A 22,148-nucleotide genomic window follows, 5' to 3' on the forward strand; every position below is an offset into this window, starting at 1 on the left:
TGTGTATTCATGTTAAAGGACAGGAGAGGTGATTATGTATTGGAAAATGTTTCATGACATAAATGGTATGGAATAAGGGCTGGATACCATCCTCATTTCATCTGGGACAGAGTTAATCTTCTTAGTAGCTGGTGCAGTGCTGTGGTTTGGATTTGGTGTGAGAACAAGATTAATAACACACTGATGTTTTTTAGTTGTTGCTGAGTAGTTTTTGTACTAGGTCAAGGACTTTTTAGTGTCTTGGGCCTTACCAGCGAGAGGGCTGGAGGGGCATGGGAAGTTGGGAGGGGACACAGCCGGGTCAGCTGACCTGAACTAGTCAAAGAGGTATTCCATAACTTGGGGCGGCATGCTCGGTATATAAACAGGTGGGGTGGGGGTGGGGTGTTGGCCGGAGCCTGCAAATCATTGCTCGGGGACTGGTGGGGCATCGGTCGGCGGGTGGTGAGCAGTTGTATTGTACATCACTAGTTTTCTTTTCTCCCTTCCCTTTGGATTTCATTCCTCTCCCATTCTCCCTCCTTTTCATTATAGCTGTTATTATTATTATCATCGTTGTTCTTTTTGTTATATTTTATCTCAATTATTAAACTGTTCTTATCTCAACCCTCGAGTTTTATATTCCTTTCCAATTCTCCTCCCCACTCCCCTGGGTGAGAAGGGAGTGAGCGAGTGGCTGCATGGCACTTTAGTTGCTGGCTGGGGTTAAACCATGACACCCACTCGCTGGCTGGGTGGTGTGAGAAGCAGAAAAGGCCTTGATGCTGTGTAAGCACTGCTCATCAATAACTAAATCATCAGTGTGTTATCAACACCGTTGTTTTCATCGCAAATCCAAAACATAGCCCCATGCAGGCTACTATGAAGAAATTTAACTCTATTGCGGCCACAACCAGTATACTCGGACATCACCTGTGTTGGTCTGTCCTCCACTCTGTACTCACATTCTCTTGACTGTCTCCTCCCCCACTCCAGGGGAAAACTGTATGTTTGAGCTACTCCTTTTGCACAGAGCACAACCCATCCCTGCCTCTTGTCTAGCCTGTCCTTTCTGAAGGGCTTCATTCATCCATGGCTGCACTTCATTTATGTGACCTATCCCCCACATCTCTGTAATCCCAATGAGAACAGAGCCCTGCAACCGTGCCCAGAATATTGATTTCTCTTGGTTTTGTTGTGTGTGTCCCCCTCCATGCTGCATGCGTTTATGTGCAGGCGCTTGAGATGGGCTCCCACTTGTGCTGCTTTCACAGGGAAAGAGAGGGACTATCTATCCCCTGGGTACTTTCTCTATGCCCCTGTTCCTTTATTTCTCTTCAGGCTTTGGTCATCATGACCTGTCAGACCTAGTTCAAAGTCCTCCTCCCCAAATTGGCAAAGATGTCCCACTTTGTCAGGTGGTTCTTGTTCCTTCTCAGCAGTCCTCATCAATCAATTAGGATGCCATGGGCACTGGCTGTGCAGCCAGGTGTTAACCTATAGGATGCATCTGCTCCTACCAGAGCCTTTTCCCTTAACCTGCAGTATTGAGAAGAACACCTGGGCTCCCATGTGCTTCACCCTTGTTCCCAGACCTCTTTTGTCACTCACGATTTGCTCTAGGTCTCTTTTTTGCAGTGTTACCAGCATCCAAACAAATGAGCAGTAAGGGGTAATAGGTGAAAGGATTGGACGAGCCGTAGCAGCCTCTCTGTAGTATCCTGTATCTGGGCCTCCAGCAAGCAACAAACCTCCTGTGACAGATCCTTTCCTACAAGAAGACAGAACCAAGCTCTTCACAGTGGTGCATGATGGAAGGATGAGAGGCAATGGTCATAAGCTGAATCAAGAGAGGCTCTGACTGAATATGAGAAAACTTTTTCACAATGAAGTCAATCAAGCAGTAGAGCAGGTTGCCCAGAGGGGTTGTGCAATCTCTGTCTTTGGATGTTTTCAACACCTGACTGGATAAAGCCCTGAGAAACCTGGTCTGAATTCAGTGTTGACCCTGCTTTGAGAAGGATGTTCGACTGGGACCCTTCTGAGGTCCCTTCCAACTTGAACTATTCTATGATCCTATGTCTGGTCAGCAGATGGGTCCCCTGCAGAAGGGAGACTCCAACTGCATCTCACCCAATGTTCCCTCTTGGTGCTAATGCACAGTTCTATTGGGTGTACTGTGGCAAGGTTTTGGTAGCCAGGGGTGGGACTTCAGGGGTGGCTTCTGTGAGAAGAGACCAGGGGCTGCCCTGTGCCAGACACAGACAGTTCCACAGCGGACCCACCGCAGGCCAGAGCTGAGCCAATCAGCAAAGCTGGTGGTACCTCTATGAAAGCATATTTAAGAAAGGGCAAAACACCACATGGCAGAGAGAGGAGTGAGGAAAAAAAAATGTGAGAAACATCCCTGTGAACACCAAGGGTGGAGAAGGAGGGGGAGGAGGTGCTCCAGGTACCGGAGCAGATATTCCACTGCAGCCCATGGAAGAGACCACAGTGGAGCAGGGATTTCCTTGCAGCCCATGGAGAGGAGCCATGCTGGAACAGGGGAAAAGTGTGAGGAGGAAGGAGTGGTAGAGACAAAATGTTATTAACTGACCACAGCCCCCAAATATCCATATCCTTGTACTGCTCAGGGGGATGGGGAGGAGTCAGGAATAAAGGAGTGAAGTCGAGCCTGGGTGGGATGGGGTCAAGATGTTTTAATTTTTGTCTGTTTCTCACCATCCAACTCTATTTTAATTGGCAAGAAAATTAAATTTATTTTTTCCCCAAGTTGAGTCTGTTTTGCCTGTGACGATAATTGGTAAGGAATTTCCCTGTCTTTATCTTGACCCACGAGCTTTTTCATCTTATTTTGTCCCCCTGTCCTGTTGAGGAGGGGGAGTGAGAGAGCAGCTGGGTGGGTGGACATCTGGCAGCCAGGCAAGGTTAACCTACCACAACAGTTCGGGCCCAGCTGGCTCTGAAGCCTCCCTCAGAGCTTGTTTCTCCTCTTTGGCTACCAAGGTACTCTATTGGTTCTGTAAACCCAGATCTGCATGTAGAGAAGGAGCCTTTCTCCTGCTACCAGAAGTCACAAGCTTCCAGCTCCAATCCCACCCCCACCCCCCACCCCCCACTTGGGCGCATCCATCCTGCTCTCGTTCAAGCACGACTGACCGCTAGCCACCCCTCCTTCCTTGCATCATGTGGCTCAGGCTCTTGCCTCTATAGAGTCTCTGTGAGGACCCTGTCCATCTCCTGCTCATCCTCCTCGATGCTACACAGCCTGCTCCCCTCTTCCTATAGCTCCTTCACCTGCTGACTCAGTGGCTCAACCAGAGCATGTCTCTCACAGGTGATGCCACCATCACCCCCAGCCCCAGGGAGAGGCTCCAGACACTCCTTGAAACACCAGACCTGGGCAGCTGCATCCTCCCTCTAGGGCTCTGTGTTTGAGTCAAGCGCTCTGCCATACCAGGGGTACTTGCTCCACACAGTGCTGGGGACCAAGCCCTGTGGCTCGTCACTGCCATTGTCACACAACTTTAAGCTGCTCCTATACTCTCTCTGGAGCAGTTTCTGGGCCTCCTTTGTGCCCCCTGCTGTGCCAGCTGCCAAGACTCTTAGCTGTGCTCTGCAAATTTGCTTAGTGGTTAAATAGGTGCTCCCCTGTAGCAGATAAGTTTAGTCTGACCAACTTTGCTGTCATTTTAGTCTATCTATTTAGGGAGTTAGTTATCTTTCTCTTTTAGTCTTTGTTACTGAATTGGTCATCCAGGGATACACTTTGAGGTGTGCTTTGACAGCAAGTTTACTGCTTGACAAAATACACAATATCAGCAGCTTTGACATATGTAGTATGGCAATGAAGACATTTTTCTGATAGTCATGATGGCATATGTATCATCATGATTGCCAAATGAAATGACAGTACCTTCTGTATCTCCATTAGGTGGTTATACATCAGTCCAATAACTTGCTGTCGTGTTTTAACCCCAGCTGGTAATTAAGTACCACGCAGCTGCTCACTCCCTCACCCCTCACCCAGAGGGATGGGGAGGAGAATTGGAAAGGAATGTAAAACTCGATGGTTGAGATAAGAACAATTTAATGGGTAAAGCAAAAGCCATGAACGCAAGCAAAGCAAACCAATGAATTCACTCACTACTTCCCATCGGCAGACAAGTGTTCAGCCATCCCCAGGAAAGCAGGGCTCCATCACGCGTAACGGTTACTCGGGAAGACAAATGCCATAATGCCAGATGTCCCCCCTTTCTTCTTCTTCCCCCAGTTTATATACTCAGCATGACGTCATATGGTATGGAATACCTCTTTGGCTAGCTTGGGTCAGCTGTCCTGGCTGTGTCCCCTCCCAATTTCCTGTGCCACTCCAGCCCTCTGGCTGGCAGGGCCCAAGGAACTGAAAAGTCCTTGACATAGTATAAACATTACCTAACAACAACCAAAACCATCAGTGTCCTATCAACATTATTCTCACACCAAATCCAAAACACAGCACTGCACCAGCTACTAAGAAGAAAAATTAACCCCATCCCAGCTGAAACCAGGACACTTGCATAGAAAATATTAGACTCCTAGTCTAGACAATCAAGGATTAAGCCCTTAGGTGCTTTGAAATTTTGCTTGTCACTTACTTTGCCTGTGAATTAAGGCATATTAGCGCAAATATTTTTATCAACTACTTTTTCCTTAGCAAAAACTAAGAACGTTAAAATATTTGCCTTTTCTTGCATGATTTGAATATTTTCATTCCTGTCCAGCCCAGACAGTAGTAATCAAGCAACTTGGGAAGAGAATAAGTACTTCAAAGTATTTCTAAAAAGAAGAAATAAAAAAATATTAGCTGAAGTTTGAGACTGATATCTCTATTTAGTAGTCTTCCAAAGTATTTTGCTCTGTAGCACTTTCTAAATGGAGTAGTTCCCACTCATATATATGGGTGCCAAAGAATAATTATAATGACATGGTATCAGGAATTATCTAAGGTTCTGGGAGATGTATATCTGGACTACAGTAGCATTGTTCATTGGGTAATTAGCATCGCTGCCAGAGCTACTTAACTCTACTGGAAACGGCATTGCACTAATACAACTATATTGTTCTATTTCCAGCACTAAATTGGAATGTCTGTACTGTACTCTGTTGTGTGGTGGAGATGGGCTATATATTTTTTTATTTTTGCTTGCACCTTATATTTTTCTTTTGTGCAAGGAAGGCCTTCCTCAGATTAGACGGCTGTCTGGCATCATCTTTACAACATATGATCTTAATATGTTGCTTGCCTTAGTTTTGTTTTCTGTTCTGACATCTTTTTGAGTTTATTGATGTTTCTTTAATTTCTTTATTGTATGGCTCTTTGCATGTTAGTAATATGAGCTACTTAAGTATTTATTGTCTTTCCTCTTACCCCTCAGGCCCTTCTCATTTCAAGGTTCTCTTTCCTAAGAAATAAGATGGAGTCCGCTGGAACTTCTTCCTGTAAATATCTATGCGGTATACTTGCACATAATATTTTTATCTTGGTTCTGAATGTATGCTGGTTAATTTATTTGGTGATAATTTGTTCTGTATTCTTACCAATGAGTTTGCAGTAGTGGTTTGGGTTGAAATCTTGGAAGCATTTTTGCATGACTCACTTAAGCACACTTCCGTGGTAGCTGAATGTTATCCTGAACTGCATACCGCTACGTCTTTAAGTTTAGGTATTGGTAATGGCTTATTTCTTATGTAGACTGATAATAAACTTCTGTTGCAGTGAAAATAAGGGTATAGCTCCTCTAAACGTTTCAAAGGAAAGCAGACGTAATGTGACAGTAAAATAGCTCATAATGTTTCAAATTATCAAGGTCAAGCCCAGCAGAGGTCCACCAAGATGGTCAGGGGGCTGGAGCACGATATGCAGTGAGAGGCTGAGAGCTGGGTTTGTTGAACCTTCAGAAGAGAAGGTGCCAGGAGACGTTATTTCTGTCTGCAACTACCTGACCAGAGGATACAGAGAAAACGAAGCCAGACTCTTCTTGGAGGTGCACAGTGATAGGATGGGGGGCAATGGACACATGTTGGAACATGGGAAATTCTGATTAGATATTAGGAGTTTGTTTGTTTGTTTGTTTTAACCATGAGGGTGTTCAAATACTGGAAGAGGAGCACAGAGAAGCTCCTTTGATCTTTTTCTGAACCCCACCGCCACAGACAGACACAGACTCTCTCCCCCCCACCCCACCCCAATACCTGCATCTAACAATTAAGATGAAACTACATAGAGAGCGTAGTAGAGGGGGGGGGTTGTTTGTTTTTAAACTTGAGAAGAATAGATGATGGCAAATTTTAATCTGCCCGGGCCTTACATGCTCCCTAAAACAGAATTCTTGAATTTCTTTTGTCTTTTCTAAGACATTAGGATAGATAGCTTCAAGTTGAATAAGAAAACTTTGGTTAAGGATCCTTTATAGAAGTTATCCACACTAAATCCATCATAAATAATGTTATTTTGAATAAATTAATCTAGAAGTCCCATTGGGTGCCCACATAAGTGAAATTCAGTGGAGCTTTTAGAATTTCTACTATACTCAATCTCATGATTTATGTACAGAACTTGCTCTTCCTGCCATGCAAGAAGGTTGCTGGGATTGTTGCTTCCATCTAACCTTTTCCAGAAGTTAAGGAGTTCAGGATTTTTGATTCCTTGAGCACATAGCAGGAGAGTTCCCCGTTGAACGTGCTCAATGAAGGCTTTCCTCCGGTCAAAAGTTGCATCAAGTAACTGTCTTGTACAGAAGTGTAGCACTTGGCCAATGCATTTACCTGGCCAAGAGCTATATTTCTGTTCCTTTCAAGGGTGCTTCAGAGGAGCCCTAGAGTAACAGAGCTGCAATAAAGAATATCACCAGAAAACTAAATTAAAAAGTTGTCAGTATCCACCTATAGTATATAAACAGAGCATGATCCCAACATCAATTTGAACACCACAGGTCTAGTCACCTAGGCTATGTATTTGGACATACCTCCAAACAGCTTTTACAACTCAAAAAGTTAAGTGAAAAATTTAAACCAGCTTTTATGAATGTAACAGTCATTCTTGGAAGAAAAGAGCACCCTGTTAGGTTATGTGATAAAAAAAACTTGTCTCCAGAGGAACACTGGTAGGTGAGGGAACCTGAAGAATAACCTGCCACGGCCCATCGCAGGAGAGCCATCAGCCCATCAAAGGCTCATCTCCACACACACAGAAGGGAGCACAGAGGCACAATGGCAGTCAGGGGAACCCCAATAACACAGTCAGAGTAAGGGACACCCTGCCCCGGCTCCTCCCAGGGCTGTCTCAGGAGAGCCTCAGCCCCATTGTCATTGTCCAGGGGTGACACTCATCACGACAGTGTCAAGATGGTGACAGTTGGACTTGATGATCTTAAGGGCCTTTTCCAACCTAAATGATTCTATGATGCTAAGATGAGTCAATGGGAGAGGCTCTCTGGATCACCTCAGAGACTGGGGTGGGTGGGTGGTGGGGTTGGTGTGTGGGTACTGCCTAGGGAATATGGGACACATTATGGGATGCAGGGGAAGAGCATTTTCGGATCACACAAGAGTCATTATGGGATGCTTAGGGGAGGAAGCAAAGGCAGGGGAAGGGAGGGATATAGGTGGTTTGGGGAAAAACAAGCATGGGAAAACAGGGATAAAAGGGGCCAGTCACAGGTAAACAAGCTGCTGGTCAATATGCTTGTCTGGCCATACCCTGTACCTGATCAGCAGAGTCTGTCCTGTCTTTTCATTAAAATCCATTTAAACTCTTTTCCTGGATGAGGGAACTCTCTATTCTGTGTATACTTGTGTGCATGGAGGCCTAAATGCTAGCAACTAGAGTCAGACCATGGGTCATAGGGGCCTATGTGTCTGGGGTGCCAGCAACTGGAGCGAGTGAGGGTACGCATGTTGGTGCGTGACCACCTAACTAGCTAGCGAGTGGGTTAAGTGACTTGGGAGACAGGTGTGCATGTGTGCCCCTGGGGATGAGACAACCAGAGGAGTTGTCTACTGGAGGGACCAGGGTGTTCAGGCCAACTGCTGGAGAGAACATAGGGTCTGGGGGTTGACTAAGAGACCCCTTTATACACATGTCTGTGCATGAGGCAACTGGGGAGAGCAAGGATACAGCTGCTGGATGGACTGAGTGTCTGCCCAGTTACTGGAGAGATCCACAGCACATGTATCTGTGTTGGTGTGTGTTAAGGGAGGTCTGTACCAGCAGCTGGAGTAGGGCTATGGGTCTCGGGGGCTCATATGTCCAGGTACCAGCAACTGAGGAGACCAGGGATCCAGGGGCCAGCTACTGCATAGACCGAGTGTCTAAGCCCAGATACTGGAGGGATCCACATGGTATATACGTATATATTTCCTACTAACAGACCTTCATTCTGATCAGTTAGAGAGGGGAACAGGACGAGGCCATTGGTGTTGGTTGGGTTTATGTGAATGCTGAGTGGTTTTGCCTGTGTTGATCTGTGTGACCAGCCGTGTGTGCATGTATGCATGCTGTATATGTGTGAGGCCTACTGGGAATACAGGCTCAGTCTCGCTACTGGTTGGACCCAGGGGTATGGAGCTGTGGCAGCCTTGCCTCCATTAGATTATCAGATTCAGCAACCCCTAACACACAGTTTTAGGAAATGTCAAAAGCCTTTAGGTAAGCTATATTGGCCCATGACAAGTGTCCACAAGCTAAATGGCTAAACAGTTTTTGTTTATGCTTTCAACACTGAAGGGCACCTGACCTCGGTGCTGGGGAAGGTTATGGAGCAGATCATCTTGAGTGCCATCACATGGCACATGCAGGACAACCAGGTGATCAGGCCCAGTCAGTATGGGTTTATGAAAGGCTGCTTGACTAACTTGATCTTCTATGACAAGATGACCCGCTTAGTGGATGAGGGAAAGACTGTGGATGTTGTCTACCTGGACTTTAGTAAAGCCTTTGACACCGTTTCCCACGGCATTCTCCTGGAGAAACTGTCTGCTCATGGCTTGGACGGATGTACGTAAGCGTAGGCAAGTGAAAGGTCCTGCACCTAGAGAGGAACAACCCCACGCACTAGTACAGGCTAGGGGTTGACCTGCTGGAAGGCAGCTCTGTAGAGAAGGACCTGGGAGTCCTGGTGGACAGCAAGTTGACCATGAGCCAGCAGTGCGCCCAGGTGGACAAGAAGGCCAATAGCATCCTGGCTTGGATCAGAAATAGTGTGGCCAGCAGGACAAGGGAAGCGATTGTCCCCCTGTACTCGGCACTGCTGAGACCGCACCTCGAATACTGTGTTCAGTTTTGGGCCCTTCACTACAAGAAAGACATTGAGGTGCTGGAGCACGTCCAAAAAAGAGCAACGAAGCTGGTGAAAGGTCTAGAGCACAAGTCTTATGAGGAGCAGCTAAAGGAACTGGGGTTGTTTAGCCTGGAGAGGAAGAGGCTGAGGGAAGACCTTATTGCTCTCTACAACTACTTGAAAGGCAGTTGTATCAAGGTGGGTGTCAGTCTCTTTTCCCATGTAACGAGAGGAAACGGCCTCAAGTTGTGCCAGGGGAGGTTTAGATTGGATATTAGGAAAAATGTCTTCACCAAAAGGGTTGTCAAGCATTGGAACAGGCTGCCCAGGGATGTGGTGGAATCACCATCCCTGGAGGTATTGAAAAGATGTGTAGATATGGCACTTAGGGACATGATTTAGTGGTGGACTTGGTAGTATTATGTCAACAGTTGGACTCGATGATCTTAAGGGTCCTTCCCAACCTAAATGATTTTATGATTCTAAGGTAAAACTGGACGAATCAAGGCTTGGAATACAGTAGCTGAAGGGAACATTTTAGGATTCCAGGAGCTTTAAACATAAATATGAACCATATCTGTAGCACCATATACAATGTTAAGCTTTAAAACACATTTGTACCAGATCCATTTCCTGAAGTACAGTTATCTCAACTCTCACCAAACTGAAAAATAAATAAAAGGGAATTCAGGGGCTGACTATACGAGGGAAATTATCATCTTTACACGAATTACAGCGCTTAAGACATGCTCTTTTAATGTGTTCACAGTTCCAGGAGACCCACTATATCCTCAAGCAACACTACTTATGACAGATGTTCCAACTCCCATATAGGCTGCTCTATCAAAAAGCGTTTATCTCTAGATCCATTGTGCAGTCAAAAATAGATTCTTGTCCTATTGTTCTCTATTTGGCATTCATGATTGATTCCCCCTAGTTCTCCCATTCTCCTTGCTGCTGGGATTTCTTGCAAAAAAAAAGATTCTAACAACAACAGAGAATCATAAAATGGTTTGGGTTGGAAGGGACCTTTAAAGATCATCTAGTCCAACCCCCCTGCCATGGTCAGGGACATCTTTCACTAGATCAGGTTGTTCAAAGCCCTACCCAACCTGACCTTGAACACTTCCAATGATGGGGCATCCACAATTTCTCTGGCCAGCCTGTTCCAGTGTCTCACCACCCTCATCGTAAAGCGTTTCCTTCTTATGTCCAATCCAACTCTACTCTCCTTCAGTTTAAAACTGTTGCCCCTTGTCCTATCACTAACAGGCCCTCTCTGGTGAAAAGTCTCTCTTCATCTTTCTTAGAAGCCCCCTTTAAGTACTGAAAGGCCGCAATAAGGTCTCCCTGGAGCCTTCTTTTCTCCAGGCTGAACATCCCCAACTCTCTCAGCCTTTCCTCACAGAAGAGGTGTTCCATCCCTCTGATCATTTTTGTGGCCCTCCTCTGGACCTGCTCTAATGGGTCCATGTCTTTCTTGTGCTGGGGACCTCAGAGCTGGATGCAGTACTCCAGGTGAGGTCTCATCAGAGCGGAGTAGAGGGGGAGAATCACCTCCCTCGACCTGATGGCCCTGCTTCTTTTGATGCAGCCCAGGACACGGTTGGCTTTCTGGGCTGCAAATGCACATTGCCAGCTCATGTCCAATTTTTCATTTCACCGGTATCCCCAAGTCCTTCTCCGCAGGGCTGCTCTCAATCCATTCAGCCCCCAATCTGTATTGATGCTGGGGATTGCCCTGACCCAGGTGCAGGACCTTGCACATGGCCTTGTTGAACTTCATGAGGTTTGCACGGGCCCACTCCTCAAGCCTGCCAAGGTCCCCTCTGGATAGTATCCTTTCCCTCAAGCACCACTCAGCTTGGTGTCATCTGCAAACTTGATGAGGGTGCACTTGATCCCAATGTCTATATCATTGATGAAGATATGCAACAGTATTGGTGTCAGTATGGACCCCTGAGGAACACTGCTTGTTACCGGTTTCCATTTGGACATTGAGCCATTGACTGTAACTCTTTGGATGAGACCATCCAGCCAGTTCCTTATCCATCTAACAGTCCATCCATCAAACCCATCTTTCTCCAATTTAGCAACAAGGATGTTGTGGAGGACCGTGTCAAAGGGCTTACAGAACTCCAGGTAGATGACATCTGTAGCTCTTCCCTTGTCCACCAATGCAGTCAGTCCATTGTAGAAGGCCACCAGACTAGTCTGGCACAATTTGCCATGAAGCTCTCAACCTGTGTACTGCTGTTTTTCAAGGACAGCTCTGTGCAATCAATCCATTTTTTTTTTTACGTAGAGGGCAACACCCCCCCCCCCCTTTCCTTCCTTGCCTGTCCCTCCTCAACAGTTTATAGTCATCAATTGCAGTGCTCCAGTCGTGTGATTCATCCCACCAAGTTTCAGTGACAGTGACAAGATCAGAGGTTTCCAGCTGCACAGTGGCTTCCAGCTCCTCCTCTTCATCACCCATGCTACGTGCATTGGTATAGTGACACTTCAGTTAGACTGTCGACTGTCTCACCTTTTTGGTGGAAATATATTTAGAAGGGTTGGGGGGGCATTCCTCACTACTCCGGTAGGTGCGCTCATCCACCCTGTTGCTTGTGAGTACACAAGTGTCACGGCTTTGAAGCCCAGCCCCCAAGTTTGTTGGTTTAAAGCACAATTCACTAAGTCAGCCAATATGCCAGTGAAAATTCTCCTTCCTCTTCTAGATAGGTGGATCCCATCTCTCCCCAACAGGCCATATTCATTGAAGAATGTCCCATGACCAAAGCCCTGGTGATGACGCCAGTCACCAAGCCAGGTGTTGATCTGCATGATGCGTTGATTTCTGCCCACACCCCTATCCTTGACTCTCAAGATAGAGAAGATCACTTGTGCCCCCAGAACTCCGAAGTCCTGCTTGATCTTGCCCAGGCTATGCTTTACTGTGTCATTGGTGCCCACATGGAAAAAAGTAGGGGATAGTAGCCTGCACTTTTAACCAGTTGTGGCAGTCTCTTTGTGACATCCTGGATTTTGGCTTCTGGCAAGCAGCAAAGTTCCCTTGACTGTATATCAGGCCGGCTGATGGGTGCGCCTCTGTGCCTCTCAGCAGAGTTGCCCACTACTAGCACTCACCGCTTCCTTTTGCGACTTTCAGTGTGTGCAACTGGTGCGGTTTCCCCCTGTGAGTCTTGCACATTGGCTTCATTCACTGCCAAGACTTTGTATCTGTTGCTGGTTGGTACATATGAGGAAATGGGGGCAGAAGTGATATGTCATGCTGCCACAAGTTACCAGAGGCCATTGGTGAAACACTGGAACAGGTTGCCCAGAGAGGTTGTAGATGCCCCATCCTTGGAAACATTCACGGTCAGGTTGGACAGTGCTCTGAGCAACCTGATCTAGCTGAAGATGCTCCTGCTCATTGCAAGGGGGGCTGTGTGTGGACTAGAAGACCTTTAAAGGTCCCTTCCAACCCAAACCATTCTATGATTCCACGGTACCTTCTTCTCCAAGGTGCTGTCTGTTTGTTGTTGACACTCTTTGTCTGGTAGGCCTTGGAGGTCAGTGCCATGGAGCCCTAATATTTCTTCTTGCAATGCCTCAAATAATACTCTCTTTCTTGTTCCCCCTCCCTAATACAGCATAGCCTGCTGACTTCCTCCTGCAGCACCTCCACCCACTGCCTGAGTGATTCCACTGGAGGGCACCTTGCACAGGTGGAGCTTGCACCCTCCTCCACCCAGGAGTGTGGGGTACAGACTTTACAGTCCTTCACCTGGACAGCAGCTTCCCTGATAGGAAGCTCCATCTGGGTGGCTGCCTCCACTCATCCCAGGCTAGCCTGGCTAGATAGATGGGCTCCCAGCTGCTGCAGAGCACAGCCCTCCCCTAGTCTCTGCCACCATGCTTCTGACAATCTCAAAGTACTGCCTAATAAGCTCTTCTAATTCCCTGGAGACCTCAAGCTGCTGGGTAGGTTTACACAGCCACCAGCTAGCTGGGGTGACCATTGGGGCTGCAGATTAAGCTTGTGGGTGAGCAGAACAGTCAGCAGCCCGACAACTGGTAGAGTGCACCACCCTTCTCACGTGAAGCGCCACACCGCTCCCCTCAGGAGCTGCTCCCTGTTTGCACACCCTTGTAGCTAGCGCTCCGCTCCGTAGGGACTGGTTATATGAGGCTTCCCACGGTTTGAACTGGCCACAGGGACCGTCGGGACTGCCCAACTCTCGCCCGCCCCTCTCGCGAGACCTGTCACCTGCCAGCCAGTCCCTACACACACACAACCCAAGGGTACCGGGGCCCAGAAACTCCCTCAAACATCCCCCGGGGACCTCAGAAACCTCGCACTCATCTCAGCATGCGGCAACAACTGCTGCTGCTACTGCTAGCACTGGCTTCCCATGTTTTGAACTGGCCACAGGAACTGCCAGCATCCACATCTTTAACATCCATCAGTCTCTTACAAATATTAATTACAGCAAAGGTTTAGCTTCCTGAGGCAAAACAAGCTTGATCTTGCTGGATGAGAAATACTTCAGGTTGCTTGTCATCAGTGTTTTTCACCATTTACATACAGGGACAAAGCCCTGAATGAAAGCAGAGCCCAATCAGAGAGGGACTGACATTTTAACACCATGCATTTATATTGCTTGGCACTAGAAACACTTCTAACAAAACTCTGTGCAAATTGAAGTCCTGCCATCAATTACATGTTCACAAAGATTCAGGGTTAACTTTTTATTTCTCAAAAGCTTAGACTTCTTGGGTTGATGTTGAGACGACTGGATAGATCAGAATGACAGGTCATTCCCTTATTTTAAGGGGGATAATTTTCTTTCTGTTGTGCCAGCAACTGGACCAAGTGGGTGTCTAAGTGCAACAGGAGTGAGGAACATAGATCAGAGGGCCCATGTGTCTTTTTACGCTCTGGTTGATATAATTCTCATGGAGAACAAGATCTGTCCTGTATCTTTCCAACTCTTGCCATTACGCTTACCCTTTTTCTTAATTATCTGTAGTTTTAAAATTTGGGATAAATATATTAGTTGGTAATGTTTTCTTTTTTTAGTGGACTAAATTAGTAACAACAACTTCTTATACTTGTAATTGTACTGGGTTTGGCTGGGATAGAGTTAAATTCCTTCACAGTAGCCTGTATGTGGCTATGTTTTGGATTTGTGGTGAAAAAAGTGTTGATAACACAGGGATGTTTTAGTTATTGCTGAGCAGTGCTTACACAGTGTCAAGGCCTTTTCTGCTTCTCACACTGCCCTGCCAGTGAGTAGGCTGGGGGTGCACAAGAAGTTGGGAGGGGAAACAGCCAGGACAGCTGACCCCAACTGACCAAAGGGATATTCCATACCATATGACGTTACGCTCAGCAATAAAAGCTGGGGGAAGGAGGAGGAAGGGGGGGACGTTTGGAGTTATGGGGTTTGTCTTTCCAATTAACCGTTACACATGATGGAGCCCTGCTTTCTTGGAGAAGGTTAAACATCTGCCTGCCAATGGCAAATAGTGAATGAGTACCTTATTTTGCTTTGATTATGTGCGCAGCTTCTGCTTTACCTGTTAAACTGTCTTTATCTCAACCCATGAGTTTTCTTATTTTTACCCTTCCAATTCTGTCCCCCATCCCACTGGGAGGGGGAGTCTGTGAGGGGCTGTGTGGTGCTTAGTTGCCAGCTGGAGTTAAACCACGACAGCAATGCGTAAGGATTCTTATTAGAATGTTGTGGGGGACCATATCAAAGGCCTTACAGAAGTCCAGGTAGATGACATCCATAGCTCTTCCCTTGTCCAACAAAGCAGTCACTCCATCGCAGAAGGCCACCAGACTAGTCTGGCACAATTTGCCCTTGGTCACTGGGCACAGAGGTGAGGGTGGCTGGTATGTCGTTCCCATGGTCCTCCTTTTTACCCTCTTTAAGAATGGGTGTGATATTTCCCTTTTCTCCAGTCACTCAGGACTATGCCTGACTGCCACGACTTTTCAAATATGATGGAGAGTGGCTTGGCAATTACATCAGCCAATTCCCTCAGAACCCTGGGATGCATCTCGTCGTGTCCGGTGGACTTGTGCATGTTCAGGTTCCTCAGGTGGTCTTGAACCTAATCTCCTGTGATGGGTAGGACTTCACTCCCCCAGTGCCTGCCTTGGGATTCAGGGACTCAAGAGATGTGGGAAGAATGATTACCATCGAAAACTGAAACAAAAAAATTGTTGAGTACCTCTGCCTTCTCCATGTTGGTTGTCACCAGATTCCCTGCCCTATTTATCAGGGGGGTATGATTTCTTTTGTCTTCCTTTTCTGGCCAACGTATCTGTAGAAGCCCTTCTTGTTATTCTTCACATCCCTTGCCAAATTCAGCTGCAGCTGTGCCATAGCTTTCCTGATCCCATCCCTACACAGCCAGGCAGCGTCTCTATATTCTTCCCAGGATGCGTGCCCCTGCTTCCACTGCCTATGCATTTCCCTCTTGAGTTTCAGTTTGACCAGGAGGTCCTTACTCATCCATGCTGGTCTCCTGCCTGCCTTGCTTGATTTCTTGCACATAGGAATCAATAGTTCTTGTGCTCTAAGAAAAATGTCTTTGAAGAGCTGCCAGCTCTGTTCAGCTCCTTTATCCCTGAGGGCTGTTACCCAGGGAGTCCCATCCACTAATTCCTTAAACAACTGAAAGTTTGCTCTCCTAAAATTCAGGGTCGCCCATATCCCTCAAGACCGTGAATTCCACCAGGGCCCCCAATACTTGCTACTTTGTTCTCGAGCTTCAACTATATAAATAATTATGTATACACATAGCCACACATATATATTAACTTGCTCATTGTAGAATCATAGAATGATTTATGTTGGAAAAGACCTTTAAGATCATCAAGACCAACTGTTAACTCAGGACTGCCAAGTTGACCACTAAACCATGCCTCTAAGCACCACATCTACGTGTTTTTTGAACACTTCCAGGGATGGTGATTCCACCACCTCCCTGGGCAGCATGTTCCAATGCTTGACCACCCTTTCCGTGAAGAAATGTTTCCTAATATCCAATCTATACCTGCCCTGGTGTAATTTGAGGCCATTTTCTCTTGTCCTATCGCTTGTTACATGGGAGAAGAGACATACCCCCATGTGTTGGGTCTGGCTGAGCCCCATAGCATCCCTCATAGTGCTGTGCTTGTATTGCAAAAGCTAAGAGAAAGGAGGAGGAAGGGGGGGGGAGGGGGGGGGTGGCATTTATTATTTACAACACTTTTCTTCTGGAGCAACCACTACACATACTTAAGCCCTGCTTTCTGGGAAGTGGCCAAACATCATCTGTTGATGGGAAGTAGAGAATAACATCTTTTGTTTTCCTTCGCTTCCACATGTGTGACTGGCTATCGCTTCATTAAACTGCCTTATCTTGACCCACAAGGGTTTTTTCCATGTTTTTTTCTCCCCCCATGTTCTGCTGAGGAAGGGAGTGATAGAGCGGCTTGGTGGGCGCCTGGCATCCAGCCAAGGTCAACCCACCACACCCCAACTGTCTACAACCTCCTTTCAGGTAGCTGTAGAGAGCAATAAGGTCCCTCCTCAGCCTCGTCCTCTCCAGGCTAAACAACCCCACTTCACTTAGCTGCTCCTCATAAGACTTGTGCTCTAGACCTTTCACCAGCTTCGTTGCTCTTTTTTGGACGTGCTCCAGCACCTCTACGTCCCTCTTGAAGTGAGGGGCCTAAAACCGAACACAGTATTCGAGGTGCAGTCTCAGCAGTGCTGAGTACAGGGGGACAATCACTTCCCTTGTCCTGCTGGCCACACTATTTCTGATACAAGCCAGGATGCTATTGGCCTTCTTGGCCACTTGGGCGCACTGCTGGCTCATGTTCAGCTGTCTGTCGACCAGCATCCCCAGGCCCCAGGTCCTTTTCTGCAGGACAGCTTTCCAGCCACTCTTCCCCAAGCCTGTAGCCTCGCATGGAGTTGTTGTGACCCAGGTGCAGGACTCGAGGCACTTCTCCTTGTCGAACCTCATCATACAATTGTCCTCGGCCCATGGGTCCAACCTGTCCAGATCCCTCTGTAGAGCCTTCCTACCCTCAAGCAGATCAACACTCCCGCCCCCCCCCCCCCAACTTGGTGTTGTCTGCAAACTTACTGAGGGTGCACTCCATCCCCTCGTCCAGATCATCAATAATGATATTAAACAGGACTGGCCCCAATAATGAGCCCTGGGGAACACCACTTGTGACCGGCTGCCAATTGGATATAACTCCATTGACTACCACTCTTTGGGCTCAGCCATCCAGCCAGTTTTTTACCTAGCATAAAGTACACCCGTCCAAGTCATGAGTAGCCAGTTTCTACAGGAGAATGCTGTGGGAGACAGTGTTAAAGGCTTTACTAACTTCCAGGAAGACAACATCCACAGCCTTTCCCTCATCCACTAGGCGGGTCATCTTGTCATAGAAGGAGATCATGTTCATCAAGCAGAACCTGCCTTTCATCCAGCCATGCTGGCTGGGCCTGATCCCTTGGTTGTCCTGCACATGCTGTGTGATCGTAGTCAGGATGATCTGTTCCATAACCTTCCCCGGCACCGAGATCAGGCTGACAGGCCCGTAGTTCCCTGGATCCTCCTTCCTGCCCTTCTTGTAGATGGGTGTCACACTGGCTAACCTCCAGTGTTCTGACCTCCCTGTTTAGCCAGGAGTGCTGATAGATGATGGAGAGTGTCTTGGCGAGCATTTCCACCAGCTCCCTCAGTACCCTCGGGTGGATCCCATCCGGCCCCATAGACTTGTGCATGTCTAAGTGGAGCAGCAGGTCACTAACTGTTTCCTCCTGGACTATGGGGACTTCATTCTGCTCCCTGTCCCTGTCTTCCAGCTCAGGGGACTGAGTACCCTGAGGATGACTGGTCTGACTATTAAAGACTGAGGCAAAGCAGGCATTAAGTACCTCAGCCCTTTGTGGCAATGTTTCCCCCCGCATCCAATAAAGGATGGAGATTATCCTTGGCCCTCCTTTTGTTTCTAATGTATTTGTAGAAACATTTTGTTCTTATCTTTGATGGCAGTGGCCAGCTTAAGTTCTAGCTGGGCTTTCGCCTTTCTAATTGTCTCCCTGCATAACCCAATAACATCCTTATAGTCCTCCTGAACTGTCTGCCCCTTCTTCAAAGGTCCTAAATTCTCTTTTTTACCCCTGACTTCCAGCCAAAGCTCTCTGTTCAGTCAGGCTGCTCGTCTTTTGGTACATGGGGACGGCCTGCTCCTGTGCCTTTAAGACTTCCTTCTTGAAGAATGTCTAGCCTTCCTGGACCCCTTGGCCCTTCAGGACTGTCTCCCAAGGGACTCTGTCAACCACTCTCCTAAACAGGCCAAAGACTGCCCTCTGGAAGTCCAGGGCAGTGTTTTTGCTGACCCCCCTCCTTACTTCTCCAAGAATCAAAAACTCTTGTCATTTTGTTATCGCTATGCCCAAGACAGCCTCCGACCACCACATCATCCACCAGTCCTTCTCTGTTCGTAAACAGCAGGTCCAGCGGGGCATCTCCCCTGGTTGGCTCACTCACCAGCTGTGTCAGGAAGCCACACACTCCAGAACCTCCTAGAGTCTTTCCTATCTGCTGTGCTGTATTTCCAGTGGACATCTAGTAAGTTGAAGTCCCCCACGAGGACAAGGGCTAGCAATTGTGAGACTTCTCCCAGCTGCTTGTAGAATGTTTTGTCCGCCTCTACATTTTGGTTGGGTGGTCTGTAATAGACTCCCACCAAGATGTCCGCCTTGTTGGCCCTCCCCCTGACCCTTACCCATAAACATTCAACCTTGTTGTTACCATCATTAAGCTCTAGACAGTCAAAACACTCCCTAACATACAGGGCTACCTCACCGCCTCTCCTTCCCTGCCTATCCCTTCTGAAGGGTTTGTAGCCATCCATTGCAGCACTTCAGTCAGGCGAGTCATCCCACCATGTTTCTGTGATGGCGACTATGTCATAGTTTTCCTGCTACACAATGGCTTCCAGCTCCTCCTGTTTGCTGCCCATGCTTTGGGCATTGGTGTAGATGTACCTCAGTTGGGCTATCGATCTTGCCTCCAACACTGGCATGCTGCCCCCAGGCTCATCTCTAGCGAGCCTGGTTTTATCCCCTTCCACCTTCAAATCTGGTTTAAAGCTCTCTCAATGAGCCCTGCTAATTCCTGACCTAGAATCCTTTTCCCCCTTTTAGACAGGTGAACCCCATCTGTTGCCAGCAGGCCTGGTGCCGTGTAAACTGACCCATGATCAAAAAAACCAAAATTCAGCCAGTGACACCAGGCCCGGAGCCAGGTATTGATCTGTGTGATCTTCCAATTACTTGCACCATCAATACCCTGCAACTGGCAGGATAGAAGAAAACGCTACTTGAGCTCCTGATGCCTCAACCAGTTGCCCCAAGGCCTTGAGGTCTCTCTTGATTGCCCTCAGAATTCTTGTTGCTTGGACTTTATCGCTGCCCACCTGAAAAAAACAGTAATGGATAATAATCAGAGGGCCCTACTAGACAAAGGAGTTCTCTAGTAATGTCCCTTACCTGGGCCCCAGGGAGGCAGCAGACTTCCCTATGGGTTGGGTCTGGTTGGCATATCGGGCCCTCTGTTACTCAGAGTGGAGTCACCAATGACAACCACCTTTTTTTTTTTCTTAGCAGAGCTGGGTGTGACACATGGGGTTGAAATTATCTGTGGTACTTTAAATTTATTTCCATGATTAAAGCATCTTGATTCTCTAAAGATATGTTTATTTAAGAGCTGTCATTGGGCAGAAGTCATGAGTCCACTGTGCTTCATGAGTTGTTGAGTTCACTCAAGACATGATTTCTTAGATTTGCCTGAAATACATGTCTTTTTTCTATTGAAGTTTGAAGGAAATATGTTTTCTGAAATTATCCTCTCTAAGAGGAGGACTACATACTAATATCAAAGTGGAACTTTACCAGTATTCTGTTTTTTTCTTGACAGCTGGAAGATGGACACACTTTATTTGACTACGATGTTGGACTAAATGACATAGTTCAACTGTTGATACGCTCTGAATCTGAAGCTCCTACCACTTCTGTGACAAATCAGAGTGGAGAGGTCAATCCATGTGCTGTTTCCAAATGTAAAAACAAAGTCAAAATAGCAGCCAGTAGCAGATCACCGAATCAGCCATCTACATCAACTCACTTGTTTCTTATAGATCCTGGCATTGGATTGTACAAGGTATGTGCAAGTTTTGAAAGTAGGGGCCTTATCTTGCTTCTATCACTTTTTTTGCTTATACAGGCCTGTATCTTCAAGCAGTTTTCTTTCATGACCGGCTTTATGACAGTGGGACTGAGAGAGTCAATATTAGTTTGCATCGTGCAGTTTAAAATAAATCTTAAACTGTGTTAAAAAAGCATTTAATGTTTAGAAGCTAAAACTGGTAGAACACTGGAAAAGGTTGCCCAGAGAGGTGGTGGAGTCTCCACCTTTGGAGATATTCAAAACCTGACTGGATCATGGTCCTGGGCAACCCATTCTAGCTGACCCTGCATGAGCAGAGAGGTTATACTAGGTGATCTCAAGAAGACCATTTCAACCTAAATGACTCTGTGATTCTGTGAACAGATGCAATTGGAATATATTATTAGCTAACACATACTGCTTAATAACCTGTCCTGGTTTCAGTTGGGATAGAGTTAATTTTATTCCTAATAGATGCTACAGTGCTGTGGTTTGGATTTAGGATGAGAATAATGTTGATAACACGCTGATGTTTTAATTGTTGCTATGTAGTATTTCCCCTAAGTCCAGTACTTTTCAATTTCCCATACTCTGCCAGTGAGCAGGTGCACAAGAAGCCGTGAGGGAGCATAGCCAGGATAGGTGACCCGAACTAGCCAAAGGGATATTTCATACCATAGAACATCGTGCTCAGTATATAAACAGGGTGAGCTGGCCAGGGGTCACTGATTGCTGCTCAGGGACTGGCTGGGCATCAGTCCACGGGTGGTGAGCAACTATATTGTGCATCACTTGTTCTTTCCCTTCAGCTTTTATTCCTTTCTCTCTTTTTGTTATCTCTTTTCATTACTATTATTGCTATTATATTTTATTTCAGTTATTAAACTGTTCTTATCTCAACCCACGGGTTTTACCTTTTTCCGATTCTCCTCCCCATCCCACTGGGGGCAATGGGGTGGGGAGTGAGCGAGTGGCTGTGTGGTACTTAGTTGCTGGCTGCAGCTAAACCATGACAGTACTTTCTAGTGCCCAACATGGGGCTCAAAGGCTTGACATAATGACAGATCTGACCAAAGCATGTTAAAACAAATCTGTTATAAGCATTTAATATATTAGTTTAATACTTGCTGGTCACAATGTTGATGTATTTGTTCTCAGAGTTGTGGCGCTTGGTCTCAGAGTTATGTAACACCTTACAGCATATGCTTACTCTTTTGGTATTTATCGCCTTTGGGGCATGGGCTAAGGTTATAATTTTGTTGTACTTTGTAATACCGGCTTATGATATGACAGAATTGCTGGTTGTGAAACTAATCTGGTATTTGTACTCAGCATTGCTGTCACCTCTCTACTTCGGGAGCCATCTATTGGAAACTACTGATAATTACACCTTTTGACTTGTCTCCTTGGAGAGCCAACCTATGGAGACATCTTCCTACATCTTCCCCTTCTCCTCCAGTCTAATTACATTAGCATTTGAAAATTTTGAAAAAAATTAATATCCCTGGGATGTTGAAACCAGAGTGGTCCTATTGCTAGGAACCATGAATGTTGTTCAGTCTTGTTTAGGTTTAAGGAACTATTTGTGGCTACTCAGACCCA

At 46.7% G+C, this 22,148-nt stretch overlaps 1 protein-coding gene across 1 annotated transcript in view; it reads left to right on the forward strand.

Moving 5' to 3' along the window:
* Window positions 1-20,957, forward strand: part of LOC119140737 (E3 ubiquitin-protein ligase UHRF2-like) — a 47,492-nt gene extending 26,535 nt beyond the window's left edge. The window contains exons 2-3 of the mRNA XM_037372269.1: window positions 20,298-20,540; window positions 20,931-20,957. Coding sequence (XP_037228166.1) covers window positions 20,298-20,540; window positions 20,931-20,957 — 270 coding nt within the window. The remainder of the gene's footprint in view (window positions 1-20,297; window positions 20,541-20,930) is intronic.
* Window positions 20,958-22,148: the final 1,191 nt, after the last annotated feature.

This window comes from Falco rusticolus, chromosome W (assembly GCF_015220075.1).
Source record: "Falco rusticolus isolate bFalRus1 chromosome W, bFalRus1.pri, whole genome shotgun sequence".
Classification (NCBI taxonomy): Eukaryota; Metazoa; Chordata; class Aves; order Falconiformes; family Falconidae; genus Falco; species Falco rusticolus.